General features: G+C 46.7%; 1 protein-coding gene across 7 annotated transcripts in view; it reads right to left on the bottom strand.

Annotated features, from left to right (window-relative positions):
• Trak1 (trafficking kinesin protein 1) overlaps positions 1 to 23,538 on the bottom strand; it is a 129,908-nt gene extending 106,370 nt beyond the window's left edge. For 4 of the 7 annotated variants that reach the window (XM_029554296.1, XM_029554297.1, XM_008849439.2 and 1 more), the window contains exon 1: positions 20,539 to 20,641. In XM_029554296.1, coding sequence (XP_029410156.1) covers positions 20,539 to 20,626 — 88 coding nt within the window. In that variant the 5' untranslated portion in view covers positions 20,627 to 20,641. Of the gene's footprint in view, positions 1 to 6,982; positions 7,266 to 20,538; positions 20,642 to 23,244 lie in introns of those variants that run through there. The other 3 variants (XM_029554298.1, XM_029554300.1, XM_029554303.1) reach the window with 3 other exon arrangements.
• Between the last annotated feature and the right edge of the window lie 3,315 nt (positions 23,539 to 26,853).

Here is a 26,853-nt window from a genome sequence, read left to right as displayed (position 1 = left end):
CCAGGTTCAAGGATTAAGCCAGCCACTCGGGCTGCAGTTCTGATAGATGGAAGGGGCTGAAAGTCAGAAGGCTGATGGGAAGGCTCCTGTCACAGGCCAGACAAGAATGAAGAGGGGCTCAGGTTGGGGCTCAGCAGGTGGGAAAAGGGGCTGACTCAGGACACCTTTAGAAGGGAGAGATCATGAGAATGCTTATGAACTGGAGAGAGCTCTGAGGACTCCACAGTGAAGATGAAAATGCTTGTCATAAACGATTAAAAGTGGGAGAGGATGTCTTATATCAACTACAACGATGCAAAATTTCTCTCTCTCTCTCTCTCTCTCACTTTCTTGACACAGGATCTCATGTATTGGAGGCTGGCCTTGAACTTCCAATGCACCCGGAGTCCTCCTGTTCCTCCTGCCTCTACCTTTCACATTCTGGGACTACAGGTGTGCACCACAACACCACCACACCTGGTTTATGCTGGGATTGAACCCAATGATTTCTGTGTGCCAGCCAAATGCTCTACCTGCTAAGCTTCAACCCCAGTCCCACACTTGTATTTTTTATTTTGGGGGGAGGATTTTTTTGTTGTTTGTCTGAGTTTAGGGTTTTTTTTTGTTTTTTTAATATTTTATTTATTATTTTTATTTGTGCACCCATGCCGTGCAATGCCATGGAGGTCAGAAGAGGGCTTCGGATTCCCCTGGAACTGGAGTTAAGGATGGTTCATAGCCATCATGTGGGTGCTGGGAATCGAACCCAGGTCCTCTGCAAGAGCAGTCAGTGTTCTTAACCACTGAGCCATCTCTCCAGGCCCCTGAGTTTAGTTTTTCAAGACAGGGTCTTCCTGTAGCCCAACTGGCCTGAAACTCACTATGTAGACCACACTAGCCACCTGCCTCCCAAGAGCTGGGATTAAAGGTATACACCACCACATTCAGCTGTGACATGTTGTTTTGAAAGTGGATTCTTATATGGAATCCAGACAACTACATTAACCTATACTAAGGTTCTTAAGAATTTTGTAAAACCCAATTACATTTTTCCAACAGTTTTTGTTTTAATTATTCAGGGACAGAAGTGGCCCTGGTAAGCATTAGAACAGCTTGCAATACTTTTTTAAAGGCATAATTAGCTGGGTATGGTGAGGTACACCTGTAATTCAAGCACTTGGGAAGTTGACACAGAAGGATCACAAGTTCTACTCTAACCTGGCCTACATAGTAAAGATGGGGTAACATACTCTGTCTCATAGGAAAGGTGCTCACTGCTGCCCCCTGAGGTTTGGGGAGGTGTCTAGAAAACCAGGGTCACTTGGGTCAAGTTTCGTGAGGGGATGTGGGGGGACAGGGTCAAAAATATGAAGACCCTTTGCTAAGTGGCTTCAAAACACAGATTACACAGAGAACATTCCCTTGACGGCCTAGTGCACATTTTCTCCCTTGTTTACTTTCTTGGCTGAGTTGTCATGTGAAGTTACCTAAAAACTGACCATGCCATGTTCCATGTTGGCAGTGACAACACTGTCCACAGAGGCCACAGTCCCTGAGAGTGGGGCCTTCCAGAGACAGGAGTCACGGGCTGCTGCCTGGATGGGCTTGTCAATAGCCTACAGCCTGATTTCTCCCAAAGCAGCCCAGGACAGAGTGGCTTTCCCAACGAAGCTGCCAGCCTTTTCTATATATGTGTGTGTAGGCATCTATCTGTCTATTACCTATTATCTATCTATCATCTATCACTTACCTATCATCTATCTACATATATATCTATATATCTGTATCTATATCTAGATAGATAGAAATAGAGAGATAGATAGATAGATAGATAGATAGATAGATAGATAGATAGATAGATAGATCGATGATAGATAGATAGATATCATCTATTTTTTTAGTGGAAGTGATGTGGAACAAGGGGTTTGCTCATACAATTTGGAGCATTGCTTCTTGATTTCTACATTTGGCCCTATATTCCCTTTCCCCATCCTCTTTCTCTTTCATGAGGTAGAGAACCAGGAAACAAAGGACCCCAAGATCTACATTCCAGTTCCAGCCCATTTGAAGACTCAACCCAGCTTCCCTCCTGCTGAAGAACACCCCACCCTCAGCCCAGACCCTGTCACACTGGGCCCACCAGACTCAGACACAACATACCAGCCAGAATCTGTTCATATCTGCCAGAATCCCTCAGACCCCCTGGCCCACCTTAAACAGAGGCAAAAGATACGTGTATATGTACACATGCGCAGGGTTACCACCTTGCATCCACGGCCATACCACATTCCCTCTGCAACAAGCCTGTGCTGGCACTGGACTTCTGCATGCCACACCTCCCCTTACCTTGCCCTTTGCCTCAGATGCCAGCCTAATGACTCCTGGGCCACCTTCACAGGAAAGCCAGGCAGAAGCTGACCCAAAGTGATTCTACCTCACGATCTGACACTTTCTACCAAAGGTCAATTTGTAGTCCTTTATGGGCTAGGTCACTGATGGCCAGATGAGGGCTCAGGTCAGAGTCATTCTCCTCCACAAATGCTGCAGAACAGAATTCTTCGCAAACATATCTGTGCCTGTTCTGGGCAAGGTAACCTTCTCCAGCAACCTGTAGAGTGGCTAGCACTTTCCCTGGCCAGCTAGACAGGGCTAAAGGGTTGCCAAAATAAGCCCTCCCTCCTGTCACCAACATGGATGAGGCAAGCTCTGCTGTTTCGGTCTCATCTACCCTGGGCTTCAAAGGCCTGTCTGTGAGAGGGCAGAGCTTACACCTGCCTAGGAACGTCAAGGAACAATGAAATCCAACATGGGGTCCTAGATGACATCCTAAACTGGCAAATTGGTTCTGGCTGTCTTTGACTAGATGCAGTGAGTCTCCTGCCTCCCGAGGGACATCTGACAGTTGGGAGGTGGTGTGGCCAGCCTCCAGTGGACAGAGGCCAGCGATGCTCCTAAATGTCCTAAGGTAAACACGACAACACAACAAAGGATCTCAGGTATAAATGACAACAGGGCCCACCTTGAAAAGACATTAGGGACAAGAGCACCATGTGAAAAGGGCTCTGGACTAGATGAGCCCCATGTCTGAGCTCACATCCCAACATCAGTCTCCACTGATGGAAATGTGAGTCTTTGTACTTAGGAAATATTTACCAAGCACCTGCAAACAGCAGGTCACACAATCTACAACTGACTTACAAAAGGAGAGAGAGAGATGACACATGGTACTGTGAGTGTGTCAAAGGTCAGCACTGGGGACACTAAGCTGAACTACATTTGGAATGCATTTCCAAATCTAGAATCTTTTTTTAATTAAAAATGCTTTGGACCAGTGAGATGGCTCCACAGGTAAAGGTACTTACTACCTCCCAATTCAAGCCCAAATTCAGGTCCTAATTCTGAGGACCTAAATTCATTCTCCAGAACCCACATAAAAGGTAGAAGAAGAGACCCAACTCCACAAAGTTGTCCTTTGGTCTCTATGTGCATGCTGTGGCAAATGTACCTACTCACCTACTCACACACAATAGTAATAAATAAAGAAAAATTAAAAGCACTTTGAGGTCTGGGGAGATGGTTTAGTGGGTAAGATGCTTGTTGAATAAACATGAAAACCTGAGTTTGAATCCCCAGCACCCACGTAAAAGCCAGGCATGGAACATCTATCTATAAACTCAGCACTGAAGGGAAGAGACAAGTAAATCCTGGGGGCTCACTGGTCAACCAGACTAACCAAAGCAGTTTAGTTTGAGACCCTCAAAAATAAAATAGAGAAGTGGTGAAGAAAAATACCTGATGTCAACCCCTAGCCTCCACACACGCCTGCATAGGTAAGCACATCAAACACAGACCAAAATACTTTGAGCTGGGTTTGGTGGCGCATGCATATAATCCCAGCAATCTGGAGGCTGAATCTGGAGAATTAAGATCAGTCTGGGCTACATGGTGAGCCCCAGGCCAACCTGGGCTACAGAGAGAGACTCTTAATTAAAAACAAACAACAACAACAGGAAAAAAAAAAAAAACAGGGGCTGGAGAGATGGCTCAGAGGTTAAGAGCACTGGTTGCTCTTGCAGAGGACCTGGGTTTGGTTTCCACTACTCACATGGCAGCTCACAACCATCTGTAACTCCAATTCCAGGGGATTCACTACCCTCTTCTGGCCTCTACAGGCACTGCATTCACATGGTACACATACATATATGCAGACAAAACACTCATACACATAAAATAAAAAATATTAAAAATCAAAACAAAATCAAACAAAAAAGGTATTTTCATATTCTAAAACTATAGAAGTCAAGAGCCTGATGTGAATGACACTCCCAGACAACATGCCAAGTTCACACATCCTAAGACAATGTCCTGGGAAAGCCTGTCACAGACTTAGGAGGGGGAGGAGGAAGAAAGGCAGCCCAAAAGCACTCAGGCACCAACACTAACTCCAAAGCCAGTTTTAAACTCTCTTTTCTGCTCCCTGCACCTTCACATCCCCCAGGTCTTAGAGAAGTCACTTCTGCAGGGAAAGAGCTGGAATAAGCCCCAGCCATCCTCCCCAGACCCCCACTCACTGCTCCAGTGGCCCCCAAATCCTCAAGCTATAGAATAGAACTGTGGCCTCCACCTGCATTCATATGTCCAGACTATCCTGCAGATTGGCCACCAGTGTCTACCACATCCAAGGCACCAGATCCCACCCCCACAACCTGCACTTGTGAAACTTTCAAAGTTTGCCAATCTAACATAAATTCACTAGTATCTTGCCTTTATGATGTTTTATTTTATTTACTGTAGAATCTACACTTTATTATTTGCATTATTTCTGATCCTTTACAATCCTCCATGTCCTTTCATAGACCTGGTGGTATTCAGAGTGTGTCTGCAGGCAGGGGCGGCTGTACCTTTTTGTTTTATCCAGGGATGCTTCCTTCTATTGCTGATATGCACAAGGACCTTGCAGAAGCCCTTTCCCTGACAGCTAAGCTGCACTTACACTCCCCAGCAAAAATTTCCTCTGCAAAAGCTGGGTTGGGCTGTGAGCGTACAGACTACTGTAAACAGGCTACTGCTGGGCTGTGTTGTCTCCTGACACATCCTGTACTGGGCATGGTGATCAAAGCAGGAGGATCCTTCCTCCCTTAAGGAGGAGAAAGGAAGCCCCACCCCTGGGCCTTTCAGTCTTATCGGTCTTGTTTGAAATTTTTGTTTTTAAACAGGGTCTTATTATGGCCCTGGCTGGTATGGAATTGGCTATGTACTCAAGGATGACCTTGAATACCTGATTGTCTTCCTTTAGCCTCCTAAGCAACTAGAATTATCCAGGTATGCCAGCATGCCCAGTTTCTGGATTGCTTTGTGTTTACTTTTTTTTTAAAACTACTTTGTATTTTATGTATATGTGTGTTTGCCTACATTTATGTATGTATACCACATGTGTGCAGTACCCATGAAGGCCAGAAGAGGGCATCAGATTCCCTGGAACTAGAGTTACAGACAGTTGTGAGCTGCCCAAGTGTGTACTGGGAATCAAACCTAGATCCTCTGAAAGAGCAGTGGGTACTCTTAACCATTGATCCATCTCTTAAGCCAACCTCATTTTTTTTATGTATTCCAAATTGACTTTGAGCTCACTCTGTAGCCAAGGCTGTCCCTGAACTCCTAAGACTCCCACCTCCATCTCCCAAGAGCTGAGATGACAGGCCTATGTTACCACATCCCACTCTATTTTAAAGAAATTTAAAGCAAGCTCTAGCCCCCAGGGCTCTACCTATAGAGGTGCCTGGCCTGGCCCTGGGCTTCCAGAAGCCCACCTTTTCTGTTCCCCCTTCCTACCACTAGCCTGTGGTGCTGCTGTGGCCCCAGACAGGACAACAGTCTGCCTGCCTATTTTGTAAGTGTTCTGCTTACTAAATTGCATAACTCCTGTTGTGTCCGAATTTGTAAAACACACAAGTTTTTCAGCAATAAATATACTGTGTTGTAGTGAGAATCCCTGTATAAAGTATAATTCTGTAAGCTCACACTAATGGACTTTGTTTGCATTACTGGGGATGGAAGTCAGGGCCTTACACCAGCCAGGCAAGCACTCTACCACTAATGCACTCCAGTCCTCAGCTGCTCTCTTTATAGTTCTGTTTCATGCTTTCTGCATCTCAGGTGTACTAAAAATATTCAGGGATGCTTTTTTTCCAGAGCTGCGATAACTTCATTTTTATATTCATTTCATCTTCAAACCATCTGTACTTTCTAGAGTAAGAACAACAGTGGCAAAAATGGGGAGCATTCATGGAATGCCACTGCACCCACTTACACAATTACCTCACTGAATCCTCCCAATGGCTCTAAGAGGAGATTCCTAATGTCCCCTGCAACACAAAAAATGAATATATTAGAGCACAGAGAGGTTGCATAAGCAGACCCACATCACACACCTAGGAGGCAGCAGGTCCTGGTTTCATAACATAGCCTGACCCCAGATAGTGAAGTCTAACTATCATTCATGCAGCCCCTGGCCGTGTAAGCCTCTTAGAGCTCCTCCTGACTCTTTGAACTTTCAAGCGCGCCTCTCTCTCTCTCTCTCTCTCTCTCTCTCTCTCTCTCGTGTTTCTTCAACACTGCACATAGCAAAAGTGAGACTTTTTGACTCATTCTGAGACTTTGTGTCCAACCAGGAGCCCTGCAGTCATATCAGACATGATGCGTCTCCTCATGTCTTATGGAGCCCCAGCTTGCAGAAGCTGTGTGTCCCTCAGCCTAACGAGACTGTGGGGACTGTGTCCCTTGCATCCCTCAGCCTGTGGAGACTGCATCCCTCATCCTATGGCGACTGCATTCCTTGGCTTGTGGAGGCTGTGTCCCTCAGCTTATGGAGGCTGCCTCCCTCAGCTGTCTTTTGCCTGTGGAATATGTGCTTCCAGATTCTGGAACTTACGCTGTGCCCAGAATGGAAGGTACCACTAGGATCCAAAGTGGCCTCCAGTTATGAATAATCTCCGCCACTTACCCATGATGCTTTGCAAGCTCTGTTATTTTCTTCTGCAAGCTATGATGTGAAACACTGATGTTGAAAGTTCATGTCACACTTTTAATCTTGGTCGAGGAGGTATGGTGGACAGACTCTCCACTCTCCTTGGTAGCAAAGCCCTGAGCCTTATGAAAAGGCTTTTATCCACTCCACTTCCACCTCCACAGCAAAGCACGGCCAGTATGAGAGAAGCGATGGTCTGTAGCTACAGGCTTTCCAAGGACAGCTGGAGCTTCAGCAGCCTCATTAGATATGATGTGACCTTAAGGGTGGAAGCCATAACTCATATTATAAAACTGAAAGAGAAGCCTGGGGCCGAGGACACAAGGCTAAACCAGAACCTCAGAGCCTTTCTGAATGGGGTGTGTGTGTGTGTGTGTGTGTGTGTGTGTGTGTGTGTGTGTGTTCATGTGGGTTTTAGGGATTGAATCAGGTCTTCATGCCTGCATAGCAAGAACTTTACCAAGTGAGCCATCTCTTCAGCCCTCAGCTTTTACTTGAGAAAAAAATTAAATAGTACCAGGTGAAGCCACTATTCTATGTAGCCAAACTTGATCTTTACAAATATCCTTTAAATGACTCAGAAGTAAATCTGTATTTCCTTAATGACCTATAACAAAAGCAGGATAATTGCTTCTGAGTCACCTAACCCAACCCATTCAACCTCCTGGGCTGTATTGTGACAGCACAGGGTGTTCAGATTGAGTTTATTGTTTTCAAATAATTTACTTTTTATACTTAAATTTGATTTCTGTTGTCCAAAACCATTTAGACCTTGCATCTGTGACATGACTCCAAGCTTTCAAGACAGCCTGAGCAGAGCCAAGGATGTGACTCAGCTCTGGTAGAGTAACTGCTTAACATTCATGAAGCCCTGGACTCAATCCCCTGCACCACACGCTCTGGGTTTGGTGGCACATGCCTGTAATCTCAGCAGTGGGAGGTAGAGGTAGGAAGATCACAAGGTCAAGGTCATCCTCAGCTATATAGAGATATGAAGGCCAGCCTGGGCTATGCAAGACCTCATACCAAAACAAAACAAAACAAAACAAAACAAAACAAAACTATACCTGAGCAGCTGGCAGAGTTCAGGCCTACACCCTTTCCCATTCCTTCCTCCCCAGTGTGGGCTCTAACTGGGGCACAATGGGTGTTGGCTAGTTTAGGGGAATACTCTGAGATAAAAATCTAAGCAGCAGATCTGGAAACCTTTATCTTATTAATAGAACAACATTGAGAAACCACAGTACCAAGGGTGTCTCTGCCATTGAACACTCTGGTCTACTTTATTGTTAACCTACGTTGTTTCCTACACAGGAAACTCTGCTTCTAAATGAACAATGGCAATATTCTTCAAACATCAAGTGAGATCATCTGGATATTAAAAGATTCCTACAGCTTGACAATGGGCAGCTAAGCACAACAGACGCACAGAGCAAACTGAACCACGGTGACCCAAGCCTATATTACTTGAACTAAGTTTCAAATCAACTTGGGCATCACCTCAAAACACAGTACATGGCAGAGGAAGGCCTGCTACCAAGCAGAATAGTAAATTACAAAGGGCAAGATTTTTTGTTGTTGTTTAGTAGGTGTGTGAGTGTGCACGCATGTATGTGTACATGCATGTGGAGGTCAGAGGTCAACCTCAGCTGTCATTTCTCAGGTGCCATCCACCTTTTATGAAAAGGGTCTCTCAGTGGCCTGGAGCTCACCAAACAGGCTAGACTGGCTAGCCAGAGAGCTCCTGTTTCTGCCTTCCCAACTTTGGGATTATAAGTAAATGCCACCATGCCTAACTTTTATATACAGTTCTGACCGTCAAACTCAGGTCCTCTCTGTAAGCACTTTACAGACTAAGCCACTTTCCCAGACTAAGGGTCCATTATTTAAAGTTCATTTAAAAAAATTTTTTTATTGATTCCTGGAGAATTTCATAGGACATATATATAATTATATATATATGTATATATATTTTTTGTTTTTTCTTTTTACTTTTTGAGACAGGGTCTCCCTGTAGCCCCAGCTGTTCTGGAACTCACTATTGTAGACCAGGCTGGCCTTGAACTCACAGAGATCCACATGCCTCTGCCTCCCAAGTGCTGGGATTAAAGGCATGTGCCACCAGGCCCAGCAGGATATATTTTGATGATACTCAGACTCCTCCCCCATCTCCACTCCCCACCCTACTACTCCCTAGGACTTCATATCCTCTATTATTATTTTTCTCTTTTTGTAAGGCCCTAGCAAGTCTAATCTGCGCTTCCCAAATGCTCTTGGGTATGGGTCTATCCCTTGGACTCTGATCAACCTACCAGGCATCACACCAGTAAAAAGAACAGACTCTCCCTCTCCCAACAGCTATCAATTGCCAATAGATCATCAGTTAAGGCTGGGGCTTCTTGCCCACCTCCCCATCCACGCTGGGGTTTTGTTTGGCTTGGGACTGCAACTAAGGGCGAATTCTAAAAGTCACTCCTTGGGTCTGGAGAGATGGCTCAGAAGTTAAGAACATGTATTGCTCTTCCAGAGGACCCATTTTTGGTTGCCAGCACTCACAATGAGTAGCTCACAATTGCCTTTAATTCCAGTTCCTGGGGGATTTGACACCTCTAGTCACTCCAGATATCTGCACTCACATGCACATGTCCTACCCACATATCCACAGTTAAATCTTTAAAAAAAAAAATACTCTCAAGCTGGGCGTGGTGGCGCATGCCTTTAATCATAGCACTTGGGAGGCAGAGGCAGGCGGATTTATTTTGATATATCACAGTGAAAGATTTATCGTCCTCTTTTTTTTTTTTTTTTTTTTTTTTTTTTTAAAAAAAAAAAAAAAAAAAAAAAAAAAAAAAAAAAAAAACCTCTCCCCTGGCGCCACAGTCACTCTGTGGGAAGATCAGGTACAAGCGAGGTATTTGTGAAACATGTATTTTAATACCAGCTACCCACCCCCACTTGGCTCTGCCAGCCCAGGGAGCCTGTGAGCCCCTCAGAGTCAAGGACAATGTAGGGAAACTCAGAGGTTCCTGAAAATATATTCAAAATGCAGCCACTCTGTGAGACAGATTTGGGGCAGACAGCTAACGGGTATACATTTGGGGGATGGAGTAATAATAATGCCCTAACAGTGACAAGCCTGAAGCACACTAAAAGCTACTCAATTCTATACATCCTCCTGCAGATGAAGTATATGCATATTAATTATACCTCCATGAGACAATTCCAAACAACCAGAGGGAACATGCAGGTGGGCTGCCAGGATTACCACGACCCTGGAGCACCAGGTCAACAGGGAGGTCCCTGGGAGACAGACATGCTGACCACAGAGATCAGTAAGGCTCACTTTGATGGCTACCCTGCCATCCACACCGGCTGTGTACAAAGCCCAGACAACTTTCTAAGCGCTCTTACAGGCTGTTCTTGGAAGATGCAGTGAGCTAGATGAGGATGCATGCTTGAACACAATCAGCTGTGGTCATCTTGCTTTCAGTGGACATGAAAGGACTGTGCAGGATCAGAGCTGCATGGACAGACATTCTGACACACCAACCACCCTGTGAACTTCATTTGGCTTCCCAATTCAAAAGGGGTCTTTGTTCTTTTGTTAAAATTTAGTGTCTGAGATGGCTAATTTTGTCAAGTTTATTGGATTAAGAGGAGTCTAGGACATTAGTGAGGCACATCTTTAGATGTCTCCGTGAGGGAGTTTTCAGAGAGGATTAAGAGGGAAGGACTCACCCTGAATGTAGGTGGCACCATCCACAGAATGAGGTTCCATGGTGAATTAAAAGGGGCAAAGGAGAAAGCCAGCTAAGCACCTGCATTCCCTCTTTCTCTGCGTCCTGATCCACTGAGATGTAAGCAAGCGGCCTCCCACTCTGATGGCCACAGGTTCAACTGCCTCTAGGCCTGCCACAATGGATTGTACTCTCCAACCATGAGGCATGGTGGTACACGCCTTTAATCCCAGCACTCGGGAGGCAAAGGCAAGCAGATCTCTGTGAGTTCAAGGCCAGCCTGGTCTACATAGCAAGTGCCAGGCCAGCTGGGGCTACAGGGAGACCCTGTCTCAAAAAGAGCAAAGATGAGAGAGAGAGAGAGACAGAGGACCAGGGTTTGATTCCCAGCACCCATATCATAGCTAACAACTGCCTATAACTCCAGGTCCAGGGGGGATCTGACACCTTCTTCTGGCCTCTGTGGGTACTGAATGGCACAGGGCACTTACATCCATGCAAGTAATACACATAAAATAAAAATAAATAATTAAGTAAATAAAAAACTTTTAAGTTATTTAAAAAAGAAAGACAAGGGATGAATACAGTGTCTTGCCATTGACCTGTCCTTCAAAGTCTAGGTTGGGAATCTACAAGCCAAGGCACCCTGGGAGATCCAGTCCTTGTTCTCATAAAGACAAGTTTACTGATAGCAGGCCCTGCCCAGCCCTGCCCAGCCCTGCTTTGAGCAGCAGCTGTGGAGAGCACTTGGCAGGCAGACCTGAAATGTTTGCTCTCTGGCCTCTGTGGAGTTTGCCAACTGCTGCTCAGGGCATCAGAGCCATGCCCTCCCCCCAGCTTCTCTGCTTAGCACGACTGAAAGGAAGTACAGGGCTCAGAGGTGACTGTCCTTGGGAGCCCTTTCCTGAAGGTCACCTGTTTACCTCCAGTACTCAAGGCTGTTACCTCAGAACCTGCTGGAATCGGGCTGCATACCTGTACACAGTCCACTCTAAACTTATCTTGCTGTAGTTCACTATTCATGAAGTACCATTCCATTCCTCCTCCCTCCCCCGCCCCTCACTGTGCCTTGTCACTGTTCACTGTGGCTAAAGTACAATTCCACACCTATGCCTAGATAGGCCACATGAGCGCGCTTGTGTGGCTGTGTGTATCCCGAGAGAAGCTGACCCCAGTGGATCCAAAACTGATCCATGGCCACAAGCAAAGAATACATATTAGAGCCTCTGAGATTGGGGAGGCATCCATTAACAGCTCTACAGCAACACCTGGCTTTTTAGAGCCACATAAAGTGTGGCCAGCAGTAGCCGGGGTAAAGTCCAGGGCATGGACAGAGACAACCCCACAGCTATCTCCTCCAGGCGAGTATGAGCGATAACCACACGGCCACTTGGTTTAGGTCATATCTTCCTTTAAAGGACTGACTTCTAGAGTGGTTGGACCCTGAGGAAAAGAGAAGGAAGGATGGATTGGGCAATGTTTTCTCTGTTCTACACAGCTACAGTGGATGCCTCACAATCCCCCTTCCTCTCAATCCTTCTCAGACCCAAGGCCCTGCAGGGGTGTGGGCAGTCAAGTTCCTGTTGCACTGAGTTACATGCCCACTAGGTGGTGGTGAAGTCCTGCCCCTGCAGCCTGGCAGGGTCCTCGAGCAGCGAAGCCTGAATGCCAACCACAGGCCTAGAAGGGACAGAGCACAGAAAGCTTCCTTCCAGCAACTTCCACAAGGCAGACTTGGACCTGCTTCTGTCTACTACACACACACACACACACACACACACACACACACCAAAAAGAAAAGAAAATCTGTGTGCCAACAGCCGTTAAACCATCAGTGAGCCATAAAATTCAAACCTGGGGGAAGTGACAAGTTACATGCAAGGATGTATCAATACTGAAGTTAAAAAAAAAAAAGTTTATGTGTTGAGCAGAAACAGTGACAGCTACAATGTTAAGTGGGAAGGGAATTACAACCAGAAGACATGGGACAAGATGACTGTAGAAACAGCCTCAGTCTGGCTGTCTTTCTACACGCTGGAGCTTGTGAGAGGGGTTGTAGGAAGGCCCTCTTCCCACAGGGGCCTATCCTCATCTTTCCAATCATCAACAAGACAGACCTTGGATTGAGAATGTGGCTCAATGGCAGAGCACCTGTCGAACATGTACATGGTCTGGGGTTCCAACCACAACATTCCAAAAACATAAACAAAAAGAAGAGGAAATGAGCCCTTCTTTCCTGGCTCCCTCTGAGAAGCTTTGCTTTGTCCCATGTTTATATTGAGGCACCCAGACCACAGTCAGCAGGCATGTAGCTGGGATAGTGAGAGTCAGGGTGTGGCTCTGGGCGGGCCCCCTTGGAGTCTGTAAGCTCCCCCTGCATCTGGGTCTTTTTGCCTCATTGGCCTGTGGAAGGCCTTGCTCGCTGGAGACCCATGACATTCAGTAGATCCAGATCCCGGAGCTGCCTGGTGCCTGTTAATCACCTTCCCAGTTCTTCCCCATGTGCATCAGTCTCAGAGTCAACTTTACCACCAAATCCAACTATTCATCCAGGCTGTGGCCACCACTCCTGGGCCTGCCACAGTACAACTCTCCACCCCTCTGTTGCTGGACCTCCTCAATGTCAATGGCCCTTGGGTCACACTGGCCTCTGCCAGCCACACCCTGACTAGCTCTGACATCTGAACCTTGATGTTCCTGTCTGACTTCAAGCCCAGTCCCTCTCAGGCCTGCCTCTGTTTCTCCCAGGGTTCCCCATTCAGACTTCTGGCCCAATAGTCCACTTAGCCTCAATCAAGCTCCTGGCCAGCTTGCATTCCTGATCCTTACCCCAAGGTATTTTCAGGGTTCTCAGTGGGCAAACCCCCCAAACCTGGAGGAACCCAAACGTCCCCAAACTCCCTGCAGCTAAATGTTCAGAGGCTCTAGTAGACGACACCCCTAAGCAAGTGGGGCTAAGAACCCTGGAATACAGTGGCCTGTCTTCCTCTTCTGACAGGTAAGGGAGGGGAGGATGGAGGTGGGGTGGATGGATGGGAGGAGGGGACCAGGAGGATGAAGAGAAGAGGAGGAAAAGAAAGTTCCAAAAACAGCTTCCCAGGTTTCCCTCTGGAAACAGAGCCCTGGGGCCCTTGATGCTGCTATCACTGCCAATAAGGCTGTAGTTTCCAAAGTGAGGCATGCCACCCCAAGACTGCTCTGATTTAGGCAGATATTTGTGGTGTTTAAACACTGAATTGCAATGTTTAAACACAAGTATGCTAATGACAGCTGTTGTGTTTACCTGGGGCACCTGGAACCCCTGGTAGGGAGACCCAGTCTATGTCCCTCACTGCTGGGAGCCCAAGTCTAAAAGCAGCAAACAGTGAAGGACCACACAGTGGGGCAGCTGGTGATGTGGGAGAAAGGTGCAATGTGATACTGGAAACCAGGCACTGGGCTGAGCCAGAGAGGAAACCTCCTGCTGATATTGACTGTGCATTCCACATCGCAGCCCCAAGCACTGGAATCTCAACGTGTCCCTATCATGCCCAATTTAGAGATGGAGGAGCAGGCTGGAAAGCAGATGACCAGCCCAGGTTAGATGGTAAATGCCACAGCCACTACTACATCCAGATGTGTGCCCCAAAGTCATCACACTTTAGGTCCAAATTCAGGAAGGTTACACAGACCTCCCTTGGGAATATTGACAGATTGGTCCAGCAGAAATGGGGTGGGGGCAGGCTTTTTGGGAGAAAGTGTACAGTGCTTTAATTAAGGACAGCCAATGTTCTCCTTGTGTATTCGACGAAGATCTCAGAACCACTGAAATAAACATGAAATACAATCATATCTATATGTTCATTAAAAAGGAGGGCGAGTACACAAAGCTAAGAGTCTACTGGTACCTGAGACAGTTAAGGGGAAGGGAGGGAGAGGGGAGCAGAAGGGAGGGAGTGGAAAGGAGGAGGGAAAAGAAGCAAATTCCACAACTTCAGAAGCCTCAGGCCAGCCACTCCTCAGCCCAGCCCCATCACTCCCACAGACTTCTCAGGGAATTGCAGCACACCCAGCCACTCCCAGCAGGCAGGCAGGAAGAGGAACAGCCTCCTGCAAGAACAATTCCTTACAACCCAGGAAAGGAAGGCCAGAGAACAGTCATTGTTTGGTAAGAGATAAGCATATTTCAGAGTCACAAGTGTGCTGATGTAGAAGAAAGGCCACATCAGCAGTCCAAAACACAAAGCACACAGTCCTGGGGTCCCTACTAGAGACAGAAGGGGACAAGAGCCAGGACAGAAGCCAGGAGAGCCAGGAAGGGGCCTGCAAACCGGGTCTAGCTATAGAGCCACATCTGGAAAGGCTCTGCTACCCAGGCACCTCCCCTGGATCTTCTCTCCCTTTACCAGTTGCCAGGATGTTCCCCCAGGCCAAACAGAGATGGATGGATAGACAGACAAATTAGAAGGCAAACAGACAAAGGACAGGAAGATGATAAAGAGACCCATCAGACAGATAAATAGGTAGACAGAGGCAGGGAAGTGACAGAGTTGGTTACACTGGCAGCAGTAACAATAAAAAGGCAGACTAAGTGAGCATTTACTGTATGCAAAGCGCATTCTAAGGACTCTGCATGCCTTATATGTGAAGTAATCCCCTGGGCAGGACTCCAAGCCCCTCTCACAAAGGGTAAAGAAAGGAAACTGTAAAGCTTTGACAGTAAAACTATGCAGTAACCACTCTGGGCTAAATGCAGAACCAGGAAGAACTGTCACAGACCTGTGCTTCTCAGGTCACAACAAAGACAATAAACACCACAGAGCTGAGAGTTCAGCTCCCTGGGACAGCACTTGCCCACCATGTGTGAGGCCCAGGGATTTACCACCACACTGGGAAATCCCAGGAAATACTAAAATGCGGTCCACCTCCACACTAAGAGGAACACAAGTCAGCTCTGAGTCTGTCCTTGTCTCACAGACTTCATCTCGTATGACAGTTAATCATCCATTGTCAACTTGACTGGATTTAGAATCACCAAGGAAACACACTCTGGGTGTGTCTGTGAGGGTGTTTCCAGAGAGGTTTAACTGAGGGGGGAAGACCACCCTGAACTTGGGCAGGGCCATGCCATCTTATGGGCTTGGGTCCTGGACTGAATAAAAAAGTGAAAGTCAACAGAGCACCAGCATTCATCTCTCTCTGCTTCCTGGCTGTGGACACAATGTGACCAGCTGCCTCACGCTCCTGCCACCATGCCTTCCCCGCCATGATGGACTGCACCCTCAAACTGTGAGCCAGACTAAATCCTCCTTCCTTATGTTGTCTTTGTCAGATATTCCATCACAGCAATGAGAAAAGTAACTAATACAGTCAGTAAATATTTGCAGATTCCTGGGTTACCCCCAAGTGTCTGCCCCCACTGTCTGCCCACAGACTCTTTTGTTACTGGAACAATACACAAAACACAACTGCTCTGACAACCAAAACTAAAGCAGACTCTAGGCAGTGCCACACGTGCACTCAGCACACATTTGCCGGAATGTGTGGACACAAGGCTCTCCTCTAGCCCTGTAGATGAGATCTACGAAAACTACATGCCTGTCAAGGGGGAATTAAGTCAGTGGTGGCTTTGGGATCATGAGTAACAGGTCACCAGCAAAATAATGTGATGTGTGGCTGCTGAGTAGAAGGTCTCCAACACACATGTTTGAGTAGGAAAGGCATCTGGGGGGCTGCTGGGGGTCACATCTGTAGAAAATTTTAAAAGAAAAGAGGGAGGACATACACAGAGGCAGGTTGTATTCAACAAGAAACAAGGCTTTCCTTAAGAGAGGTAAGATATTGCATGACACGGGTGCACTCACATATATGCAGGCAAAATACTCATACATATAAAATAAAAATAATAAATAATTTCCTCAGCATTCAATGGAATAGTTTATTGGATTTAATAAAAAAAAAAAAGAGAGAGAGGTAAGATAGCCTGTTAAGAACCTACTGGGAATGTGAACATGAAGCTGCGTCCTTGAACCTGTTGTAGTTTTTCTGTTCACACTGGGGATGCGCTCCCGAAAGTGTGACTGACTGTGGTAGGAACAAAGCAGAATGCTTCAAACCGTCCGGAGGCAGGAAAACAACTTGGTGAATAACACCGACCATCTTTTCCTCCCTTCCTCCCTTCTTTTCCCAAAGATAGAGGACAGAAGCATCCCAGTGGCCTAGGAGTAAGGAGAGAGGTCATACTGTGAAGCTTCTGTTTAGGAATCTGTCTCTGAGGACTCACAATATAAAATTCTTTCATTCTGTGGGTCTCAGGTCAGAAGGCACAAGCAGTGGTTAAGAAAGCAGAGCCCACAGCAGACCCCATATATTAAAGCCTGGCTCCACCATGAAGCTGTGTTTCATTGCAAGGGTCATGTACATTGCTCTGCTCCTCAGGTTCCTCATCTGTACACAGTAAGACATGCCTCCTAGGGGTACCACCAGAGAAGGCTGGTAACCCTTGCCTGCCTGTGTGATACCCTTCACCACCCCTCAAGATGAATCATACAAAGACAGTGGCTCCATGATTTCTGAGACTCTGTCATAGAGACATGTGTTTCCACCTGACCTAGCTCTGGACTGCATACTCTGGACAGCAATGTACCCCACACCCTCCCTCATTCAATCCCAGGCACAGGCGCAACAGTACCCCTCATCTGAGCAGAAAGAACCAGGTTCCAGGGCTGGGGCCAGGGCTGGCTCTCAGTTTTTCTTCCATTATAATTTATTGCTTGCTTGCTTCCCAAAATGGCTTGAGGAAGGGAAAGTCTGCATGCAACAGGTGGCACTCTGCTGGGATCCATTAGATACATTAAAAGACGGTTTTAGATGCAAAGATAAAACCAATTATAAAGAAGATAAAATATACTTGAGAACTATAGCCCTAATTACATCTCAATAATCTTATTTATGGGCTGGCAAGACAGGCTCACTGGGTAAAGATGCCTGCTGCCGAGCCCGACAACCTGAGTTCAATCCCAGGACCCACCTGGTAGAAGAATAGACTCCTGAAAGCTGTCCTCTGGCCTCCAGTGAGCACTGTGGCACACATGTGCTCACGCACACAAATAAATAAGATGCAATTTTTTGAACCTTATTTACATAATAAAACCCTGTCTGATAAACATCCTACCCATTCATCCAAGGAAGAGGGACAGAAAAGAAGCGGGGCCCACCATCATTTATTAGGCGAGTAGGTGAGTGAGTGTGTGTTTTTGCAAAGATTAGACTTTAGCTCTACAAAATAACCATGAAACTCACAGAACCATTTGCAAACAGTGACCAACTGTTTAGTAAGGAAGATCCCACTGAGAAAAGGGGCAGAAAATGCTCCTTACAAATGTAGGAAACCCTAGTAATGCCCTAGGTTCTAAGTTACAGCTTCCCTTTCTGTCAGGAGGGACATCCCACTGTCTGTTCTTTCCTGTTTCATTCATAGCCAAGCAAGTATCACTTAGATGATAATTTTTCAATGGAAAACATTAAAAATACACTGGAAAGGAATTACTAAGCAATAGCTTGGGCTTAATAAAAGGTGCAAGAAGTCTATAAAGTTCATTTTTATTACATCTATTTAGCTAGTGAGCCTGTGGGAGGGTGTGCACATGCCACAGTACCTGGTGGAGGTGAGAGGACAATTTGCATAAATCGGTTCTCTCCTTCCACCATGTGGGTCCCAGGACTGACTGAACTCAGCTTGTCAGGCTTGGTGGTAAGTGCCTTTACCCATCAAGTGATCTAACTGTCCAGTGTTTTATTTGAGCAAGTTGGCAGAGTGTAAAACATGAAGTTTGATGATAAGAAAGGAAAAGTTTCAGAAGTGTGGCTATTTTTATTTTGTTTGTTTTAGAGTGTATATATTCATGCATGTGTGTATGCAGTTTGTGTGTGCACATGTATATATACGTGTATACATGTGTGATGGCCAGAGGTCAACCTTGGGTGTCTTTCTCAATCACTGTTCACCTTGTGTTGTTGTTGTTGAGATAGGGTGTCATTATGTAGCCTGGAACTTACTACGTAGAACATTCCAGGCTGGTCTGGATCTCACAGACTTGCACCATCACACTTGGATTCCATCTTGTTTTTTGAGGCAGGGTCTCTCATCAGCCTGGGCCTCAACTACTCAGCTAGATTAGAGGCTAGTGAATTCTAAAGATCTTGCTGGAAGTCTCTGCTTCCCTAGTGGAGGATTTTAAGTGTGTGTCACCACATCAGGGTTTTGTACGTGGGTTCTGGGGATCAAACTGAAGCCTTCATGCTCGTGCAGCAAGGACTTTTCCAAATGACCATCTGGCAGGCCAAGCCTGGCCTTCTGATGAAGATGGTCCCTCAGGCAGCTGCCACCAAGAGCTTCCCTAAGAAATTCTTGCTGGCTTCAGAGGTTTGCCGCCATGCACATGTACCTGTGTCTACCTCTAGGTTTCAAGAAGGGCCAGTTCTCACTGAGAGACCCCAGAAATGAACATAAACCAAGGAAAGAAGCTGGCCCCTCTGAGAACTCAATGCACAAACATTATTAAGACTGGAGGTTTGAAGGATCATTAGGCTGTCAGGAAGATTTAAACCCACCAAACCTAAAACAGCTGGCAGGGGACAAGAGGAGCTGACAGCTCTCCAGAATTCACTGGATTTTAAAGCAGACAGCTTAAACCAGAGTGTAGACAGAACAGCAACCAGGTAGCCCATCCCACCATCACACTTGGATCCCATCCATTCAGGGGAAGTGAGGAGAAGCCTCAGCCCACAGTAAGCAGCAAGCCAGAGCAAGTCAATCATAAAGCTCTGTCAGGGGTGTGGGGACCGCAATCACGGGGCCAAAGCATTGGATAGAGGACACAGTGAAGTGGGGGAAGGGAGGAGCGGGGGAGCTGACAAACTCTGTTCTTCACATTTGAAAAATCCTTGCTGGGGCTAGAGAGATGGCTCTGCAGTTAAAATCACCAGCTATTCTTGCACAGGACCTGGATTCAGTCCCCAGTAGCCACATGGCAGCTAACAATCATCCATAACTCCAGTTCCAGGGGATCTCACCTTCTTTTGGCCTCTGCAGACATTGCACAGATAGGTACACTTACATACATCCAGGCAAAACACACTCATACACATAAAATAAATATAAATAAAAAATTTTAAAGAGGATAATCCCTTGCTGCCCCAGGACAAAAGGCTAAGTGCTAAGGAATCAGGATAAAAAATATTAAATTGAGAGGCTAAGGCAGGAGAATCACAAGTTCAAGGCCTGTCTGAGCTACAGAACGAGTTCAAGATCAGCCTGGGCAACTTAGTAAGACCCGGTCTCAAAAAGTTTTGTTTTGGTCTTTTTAAAAATGGTTAGGATTTCACTCTGTGGTGGGACTGCTTGCCTAGCATGTAGGAAGCCCTTTGTTCAATCCTCAGCACTGCAAAAGAAGAGGAGGAGGAAGAGGGCGACACAGATCTGGTAATCAACAGAGCTGGGAAGGCCAGAGGGGGCCTTAGAGACCCTGCTCAGCCCCAAAGAACAGTGAAGGCAAGGAGGTCAGTGTCCCAGGCCTGGTCCCAATCAGCCCTGCAATTTGCACCCTGAACAGAGGCAAGGGGATGTGGGGACGAGCAGCCTCCAAAGCCCTTCTACCCTTACCTGCCCATCATTCAACACAGCGATGTCTCAAGCCCTGAGCAACCTGCCCAATAGCACAGAGCAAGGAAGAAACAACTGCTTCTCTCCTCTTCTCTGGCCATGACAGAAAGCAAACACACGACACACACTGATGCGCCTGTGAACACACTTACCACGTGAGCTTGTTCCAGCCAGTTTGTGACCAAGATCTGGCAGAGGCTGGGCCCTTGAGGGCTGCCTGAGCTGAAAGACCAATGCCATGGGCAAACAAAAATTCCACAAGGGACTCAGAAGAGAAAGCGGTCCTCCATGCAGTCCCAGCCTGGGCACAGCCACCGCTCTGCACCTTCCTCAGCAGTTGTCTGAGTTTGCTTGTTGGGGCAGAGCCTAGGATCGTGTGCAGCCCAGGATGCACAGTGGGTTACGTAACTCCAGAAACCCAGGAAATCTATCACCTCATCTTGTTAAACCACCCCAAACAGAAAAGACGCACCCACAACAGGACACCTCTGCAGGGTGAGGGTGAAGGGGAAGCAGGGAGAAAAGGCTTTGTGATTGGTGGCTAGTTTTGTCTAAAATGTAGAGTGGAGTACAAAGCTTCCTGTTCTTCTCTGGGCTCCCTGGGAAGTGGGGGTGGAGGCGGGATGCCAGGCAGTGTCCCTGGGCTGCACTTGGCAAAGCCCTGAGTCCACAGCACACTCTCAGGGATAGTCTCCCAAAGAGCATGTTTCATTTTATGTCTTTGTTACACTGCCCAGCTGATAACAATTTCCCTTTGGGTGGAGGCTGTGGGGGCTGCAGAGGCTGCAGGGGCTGCAGCAGCTTCTGGGGCTTCACGGGCTGGTGTCTAACTCCTTAAATGCCCTTGGGCATTACTGTATACCGAACCACTGGTGGGCATGCCAAGCTCTGGTTCTCAGTGGGCCTCTGGGCTTGCTATGGGTATCTCAGCAGAGAGCCTCAGGTTTCCACATCCCAGGGGCTGGAGGCTACAGTGTTGCTTTCTACCATTACTTTTCCTTGAGTTGTCACGCTTGAGAAAAGTGAAACTGGTTTAACAAGCTGCAGTTCATGGGATGTCACTGGCCAAGTCAGGACTGGAATCCCAGCATGCATGTTTAAACAGCTTTGCCTGTGAGGTCTGGTCCTCCCTCCTCCTTTCCCCTCCAAAGCATGCAGAAGACGGTCTTCCATGCCCTCCATGTACCTTGCTCTTCCTGCCCTGAATGTGCTATATAACAAACTTCACCTGCCTTTCTATCTCCCCAGTCAGCCTGCTTCCCAAGTGTTAGAGAACCCAGGCCTCAGAGTCCACAGACTTGAGCAACACTCTCCACTCAGGACTCAGACCTGGGCAATGTGCCCCCCTCAGGACTCAGACCTGGGACACACTCCCCACTATGCTGAAGGGCTCACAAGGGAGCCCTACTAGGAGGCCTATATACCTGGAGTGAAAGAGGTACAGAGGATATGGGAAATGGATGATGCCACTGAGGTTTGGGGAGTAGGATTCTGGCTCTGTGTCCTGCAGGTACCAGACAAGCAGAAGGCGGACCTGGGGCACAACCTGAAGACAGTGCGTGCACCTCACTAGAGGGAGCAGGAGAGAGGTGCACAGGGGCTCAGCACAGGCATGAGACACACTGAGCACACCTGGGGAACCCAGCCTTCTCTGTGCCACTTAGGAGCCAGGCAACTCCAGGAACACAGGAGGTCCTCAGAATTCAGAACACTCCCAGAATCAGGAGGAGCAACCAGCAGCCAGTGCACACCTGCAAAGCATCACAGACATCATTCGAGATAGGAGGACAAAAGCAAAATAAGACAAAATGGAAACGAGGGCTAACATCCCATGGGACACCATTGCATGTAACCCAGACAGTTGTCACTGGCTGCTGCATGCACACCACCCACACTGTGTCTACTCACAGCCCTTTCAACACTGCTTCCAAGGCTTGTCTCACTGTTCGCTGAGGACAGAGCTGACACAAAGTGCCCATATGAGAGCTATCCTTAGTGGGCTGCTCACTACTTCTCCTGCTCCTGAGACACTGAAAGGTACAACTGTGAGAACCACTATTGCAAACTTGACAGAGTACCAAAGGCATGCATGGTGTGTGGCACCCTTTCGACATCCTGCAACAACATGGCATGTGGCACCCTTTCTGCATCCCACAACCACACTGTTTGTCACTCCCGTTACACTCCTCCAAGTCTGGAGAAACCAAACCCCAGGGGGAAGAAGAAGTCAAACTACACTCAACACCTTTCAGGGGCCACACATGCTTCTCTGGATCCAACCTATCTGTCTTTAGCCTTTGTGACAAGTCTGTGAGGTGCTGACCAAGCCACAGAATGCTCCCCCACAAAGCAGGTTCTAGATGGGAGACCCTGATCCCAGAGCTCAGACTGATGATTCCATCCTCCCTGTGATGGTCAATATTGGATCCACAATCACATCAGAGACAAACCTCTGGGTATGTCTGTGAGGGAGTGTCTCTACTGAATTAACTAAGGACAGAAGACCCAACCTGAATATGGGAGGCACAATAACATGGGCTGGGGTCCTGGACTGAATACAAAGGAGAAAGTAAGCTGAGCACAAGCATTTATCTCTCTCTCTTTGCTGTTTGTGGACACAATGTGACCAGCTGCCTCATAATCCAGCCACCAGTCCTTGCTATGATGGACTAACCCTTCAAAACTGAGGGCCAAGATAAACCCTTCCTTAAGTTGCTTTTGTCAGGTATTTTGTCACAGCAAGAAAACAAGTAACTAATACACTCCCAGACTGGCTCTTGTGGCTGCATTTTTTTCCCCAAATCCTGATGACTGAAGCCCCTCCCTCCCCTTCTCCAGCAAGGTAAGGACCAGCATACCGGTGATGGTGCATGCATCTCGGTATCCTCTGGAGCTGGGAGCATCTTCCACAGCTTCACTCACATAGTGCTCTTCAGGGATGCCCGGGCTGCAGGCTAGGACTGCATGGTTGCAGGCCTCTGAGGGGGGCACGGAGCTGGCCAAGGTGTCGTCGTGCAGGGCTGTGGCGTCCAGCTTGGCAGGTTTCAGGGGGAGGTGCCCACTGCCATCGGGGGCCCCGATGCCGGAGTCAGGGGCAGTTGGGCAGATGGCCCCTGGGAGTTTTGGCACACCAGTAGGGGCGGCTCACAGAGAACCTGTGGAACAATCCAGAGAGAAGGGCACCATTACATGGAGTCTGTGAATGCATCCAGACAAAATTTTTAGAAAGTAATATGATGGGGATTTATGGGAATTCAGAGAAGTGTTTCATTCAGGTCAAGGCAGCCACAATCATAGGCTCTGGTTCCAATAACAGAACAGCAGAGACAGTTCACCAACTAATCAGGCCTCCAGACAAACTTGGAGCATGTGGCTTCATACACTTACTGAAATCAGTCTGGGGGCAATGGGGACACTAAGAAAGAAACAGGCTGGCCTCAGCTAGAACAAGGTGACCTCAGCTAGAATGATGATAGCCATCTTGAAAAAAGGACACCTGAGCATGTGACCACCAAGTTGTATGGGAAGAGCGTGAGTGTATTTGCATAGTCAATTACAGAAGATGTGATGTTTCTTTAAACTCTTCCAAACACCATGCAGTCTGTGCTAAGAACTTTAAGGTCAGCTCCCACCTTAAGCTACAGTGAGAAATGAGTGGACTCCTTTAAAAATGTCCAGACCTTATCCCAAAAAGCACACGGGGTTTCAGGAAACTAGGTCCATTCATAAGCTCATGTAGGGAGCCAAGTACAATGGATTAAGGATGCATCAACATCAGCCTTAGATGATTCAGATCTCCATTTAAAAACCTGCCTAGGGTGGAGAACTCAAAAAACTAAAAATGAACCTACCATTAGACCACTCCCTGGCATATACCCAAAGGACTCATCCTATTGCAGAAACATTTATATATCCATGTTTGTTGCTGCTCTTTTCACAATAGCTGAGAGATGGAAGTAACCTAAGTGTCCCTCAACTGACAAGTGGTTAACAAATTACTCAGCAGTAAAGAAAGATGAAATCATGAAATTTGCAGGTAAATGGGTGGAACTAGAAACTGTTATATTAAGTGAAGTAACACAGACTCAGAAAAAAAAATCAACATATGTTCTCCCTCATATGTGGATCCTAGAACCAAACCCTGATAAGTGAGTATGTAACCAGACATAACTACAGGAACCAGGATAATGAAAAGGAACCAGGAAGGTAAAGGAAAAGAAAGAATCTGAGAGAGAAGAACAGAAGGAGACAGATGTTACTAGGGGAGAAATGGATAAAAATGGGGTTATTTAAATGGGAGGAGGGAGGGCAGGCTATACAAGGAACCTTGGGGATAAAGGAAAAGAAGGAGCTCAAGAGAGGTGGGACAATAGGAGAAGGGTGTTATTAGCAAGGGAGAAATGGGCGAAATGAGACACTTTAAATGGAGAAACCATGGTAGAAGGGTTAGACAGGGAGAGAGAGAGGAGAGATAAATAATGCCTAGCTAGTTAAAAAAAAAAAAGAGGGAATCATATTAGTCCAACAACCTAATGACAAGTTACACATACAGTGCCTCTACATGAGTCCATGTGTATAGCTAAAGGCTACATAACAAGAAACAATGCCAGACAGGAGAAAAGTTCCGTGAGTTGTTGGCCAGGGTGGTCCAAGAAACTCCCAACATTACACAGGCTATTTCCACAGCCCTTGATGGCCTCTCAGAACTTGAAGGTAAGACCCTACTGCTGAGGACAGGACACTTCGGATACGGATTTGAAGCAATAGATCTGCAACTGATCTGAAACCACTTCCCCTGAAGGCTAGCTCTCATAGCTTTGGAGAGCACGTGAGGGTGCCAAGGGAAAATACCAATCAGTGATCTAACACCAGCTTCAATACCAAATAACCACACCAGTGGCCAGCACAGCATATGACATTGGTGCAGTAGTGGCACTTTTTTTTTTTTTTTTTTTTTTTGGTCTTTTTGAGACAGGGTCCCCCTGTAGCCCCAGCTGTCCTGGAACTCACTATGTAGACCAGGCTGGCCTTGACCTCACAGAGATCCACCTGCCGTGGTACTTTAATCTTGGGGGCAAACAACAGCTACCTAACTGGACTAAAAGTCCACTCAATGGGAGGAAACTTAAGTGTGGTACTGTAAACATAACCAAATATACATGGCTGGATAGGTCATAGATCTTAGAGAAAACCCTAAGACTGTCACATCCCTAGACTAATGTAATTTATTGCTATGTGCAAAAGATGTAGCCTTATATTTACAGAAAAACATCTCAGTCACTACTCATCAAAGAAGCTTATGACTATTACCAAGTACCACAACTGGTCATATACAGACATTGTCTATAAATTGCCCAGGCCAAGCAACACATCTACAATGCAATCTCTATACCTAAGGCACAGGGAACATAGAACAGGGGTAATGAATATAACACTACTGAATCTCTCAATTCTCATTAATGAAGCTCCCTCATGTAACAGAGGGCCAGGAACACAAAAGGTCACAAATGGTCAAAACGTAGAGATTAAGAGTCTGCAGATTGCTGGTCCTTGAACAGGACTCCTATATTAAGCTTCACCCACCCAGGACTCAGGGACCATTGTGGAAAAGGGGGCAGAAAGATTGTAAGAGCCAGGTAGGAGGCAAATGACCATATGGAAACAGAGTCCTACAAGTTCCTGGGACCCTACTCATATGATTCTATGGCAACGGTGTCAGCATACACAAGTCCCATGCAAACTCAGGCAGACAGTAACCCAGCATAGAACTGGGATAATGAAGAGTAGACCCCAATCTTAGCTGAAGAAACACTGGCAACTGATTATTGCTGGGTGAGGAAGAGTTGATCTTCCTAAAACAAGAGACTCTAGATAGGCTGACTAGATCTCAGTGAATGGACTTGTACTGGGGAACATCTGGGGTCACTGACTTGACACAGTGGGCCTTAACATGGATGACAGAGTATATGGGTTCCAGTGGGGCAGGCCTATGGGCAGGTACTGGTGGGGATGGGGGGGGTATAAAGATGATTAAGATTGTTTGAGATAGTCTGTATAAAATAGACAAAAATTCAATGAAAACAAATAAAAATAATTTTTTAAAAACCTGCCTAGGGGCTGGAGAGATGGCTTAGCAGTTAAGAACACTGGTTATTCTTGCAAAAGACCCGGTTTCAAATCCCAGCACCCAGGGTTCAATTCCCAGCTAACAACTGTCTGTACTCTCCAGTTCCAGGGGATCCAATGGCCTCTTCTGTTCTCTGAGGGCAATGCATGACATGGGTGTACTTACATACATGCAGGCAATATATGCACACATATAAAATAAAAATAATTTAGGGACTGGAGATTTAGCTCAGTGGTAGAGCACTTGCCTAGCAAGTGCAAGGCCCTGGGTTCGGTCCTCAGCTCTGGAAAAAAAAAAAAAAAAAAAAAAAAAAAAAAAATTTTTAACAAACATTTTCAAA

The sequence above is a fragment of the Nannospalax galili genome, unplaced genomic scaffold, assembly GCF_000622305.1.
Source record: "Nannospalax galili isolate Female #2095 unplaced genomic scaffold, S.galili_v1.0 scaffold443, whole genome shotgun sequence".
In the NCBI taxonomy this organism is placed as follows: Eukaryota; Metazoa; Chordata; class Mammalia; order Rodentia; family Spalacidae; genus Nannospalax; species Nannospalax galili.
The sequence above is the reverse complement of the archived record's forward strand: the minus strand, read 5'-3'. Positions and strand labels throughout refer to the sequence as shown.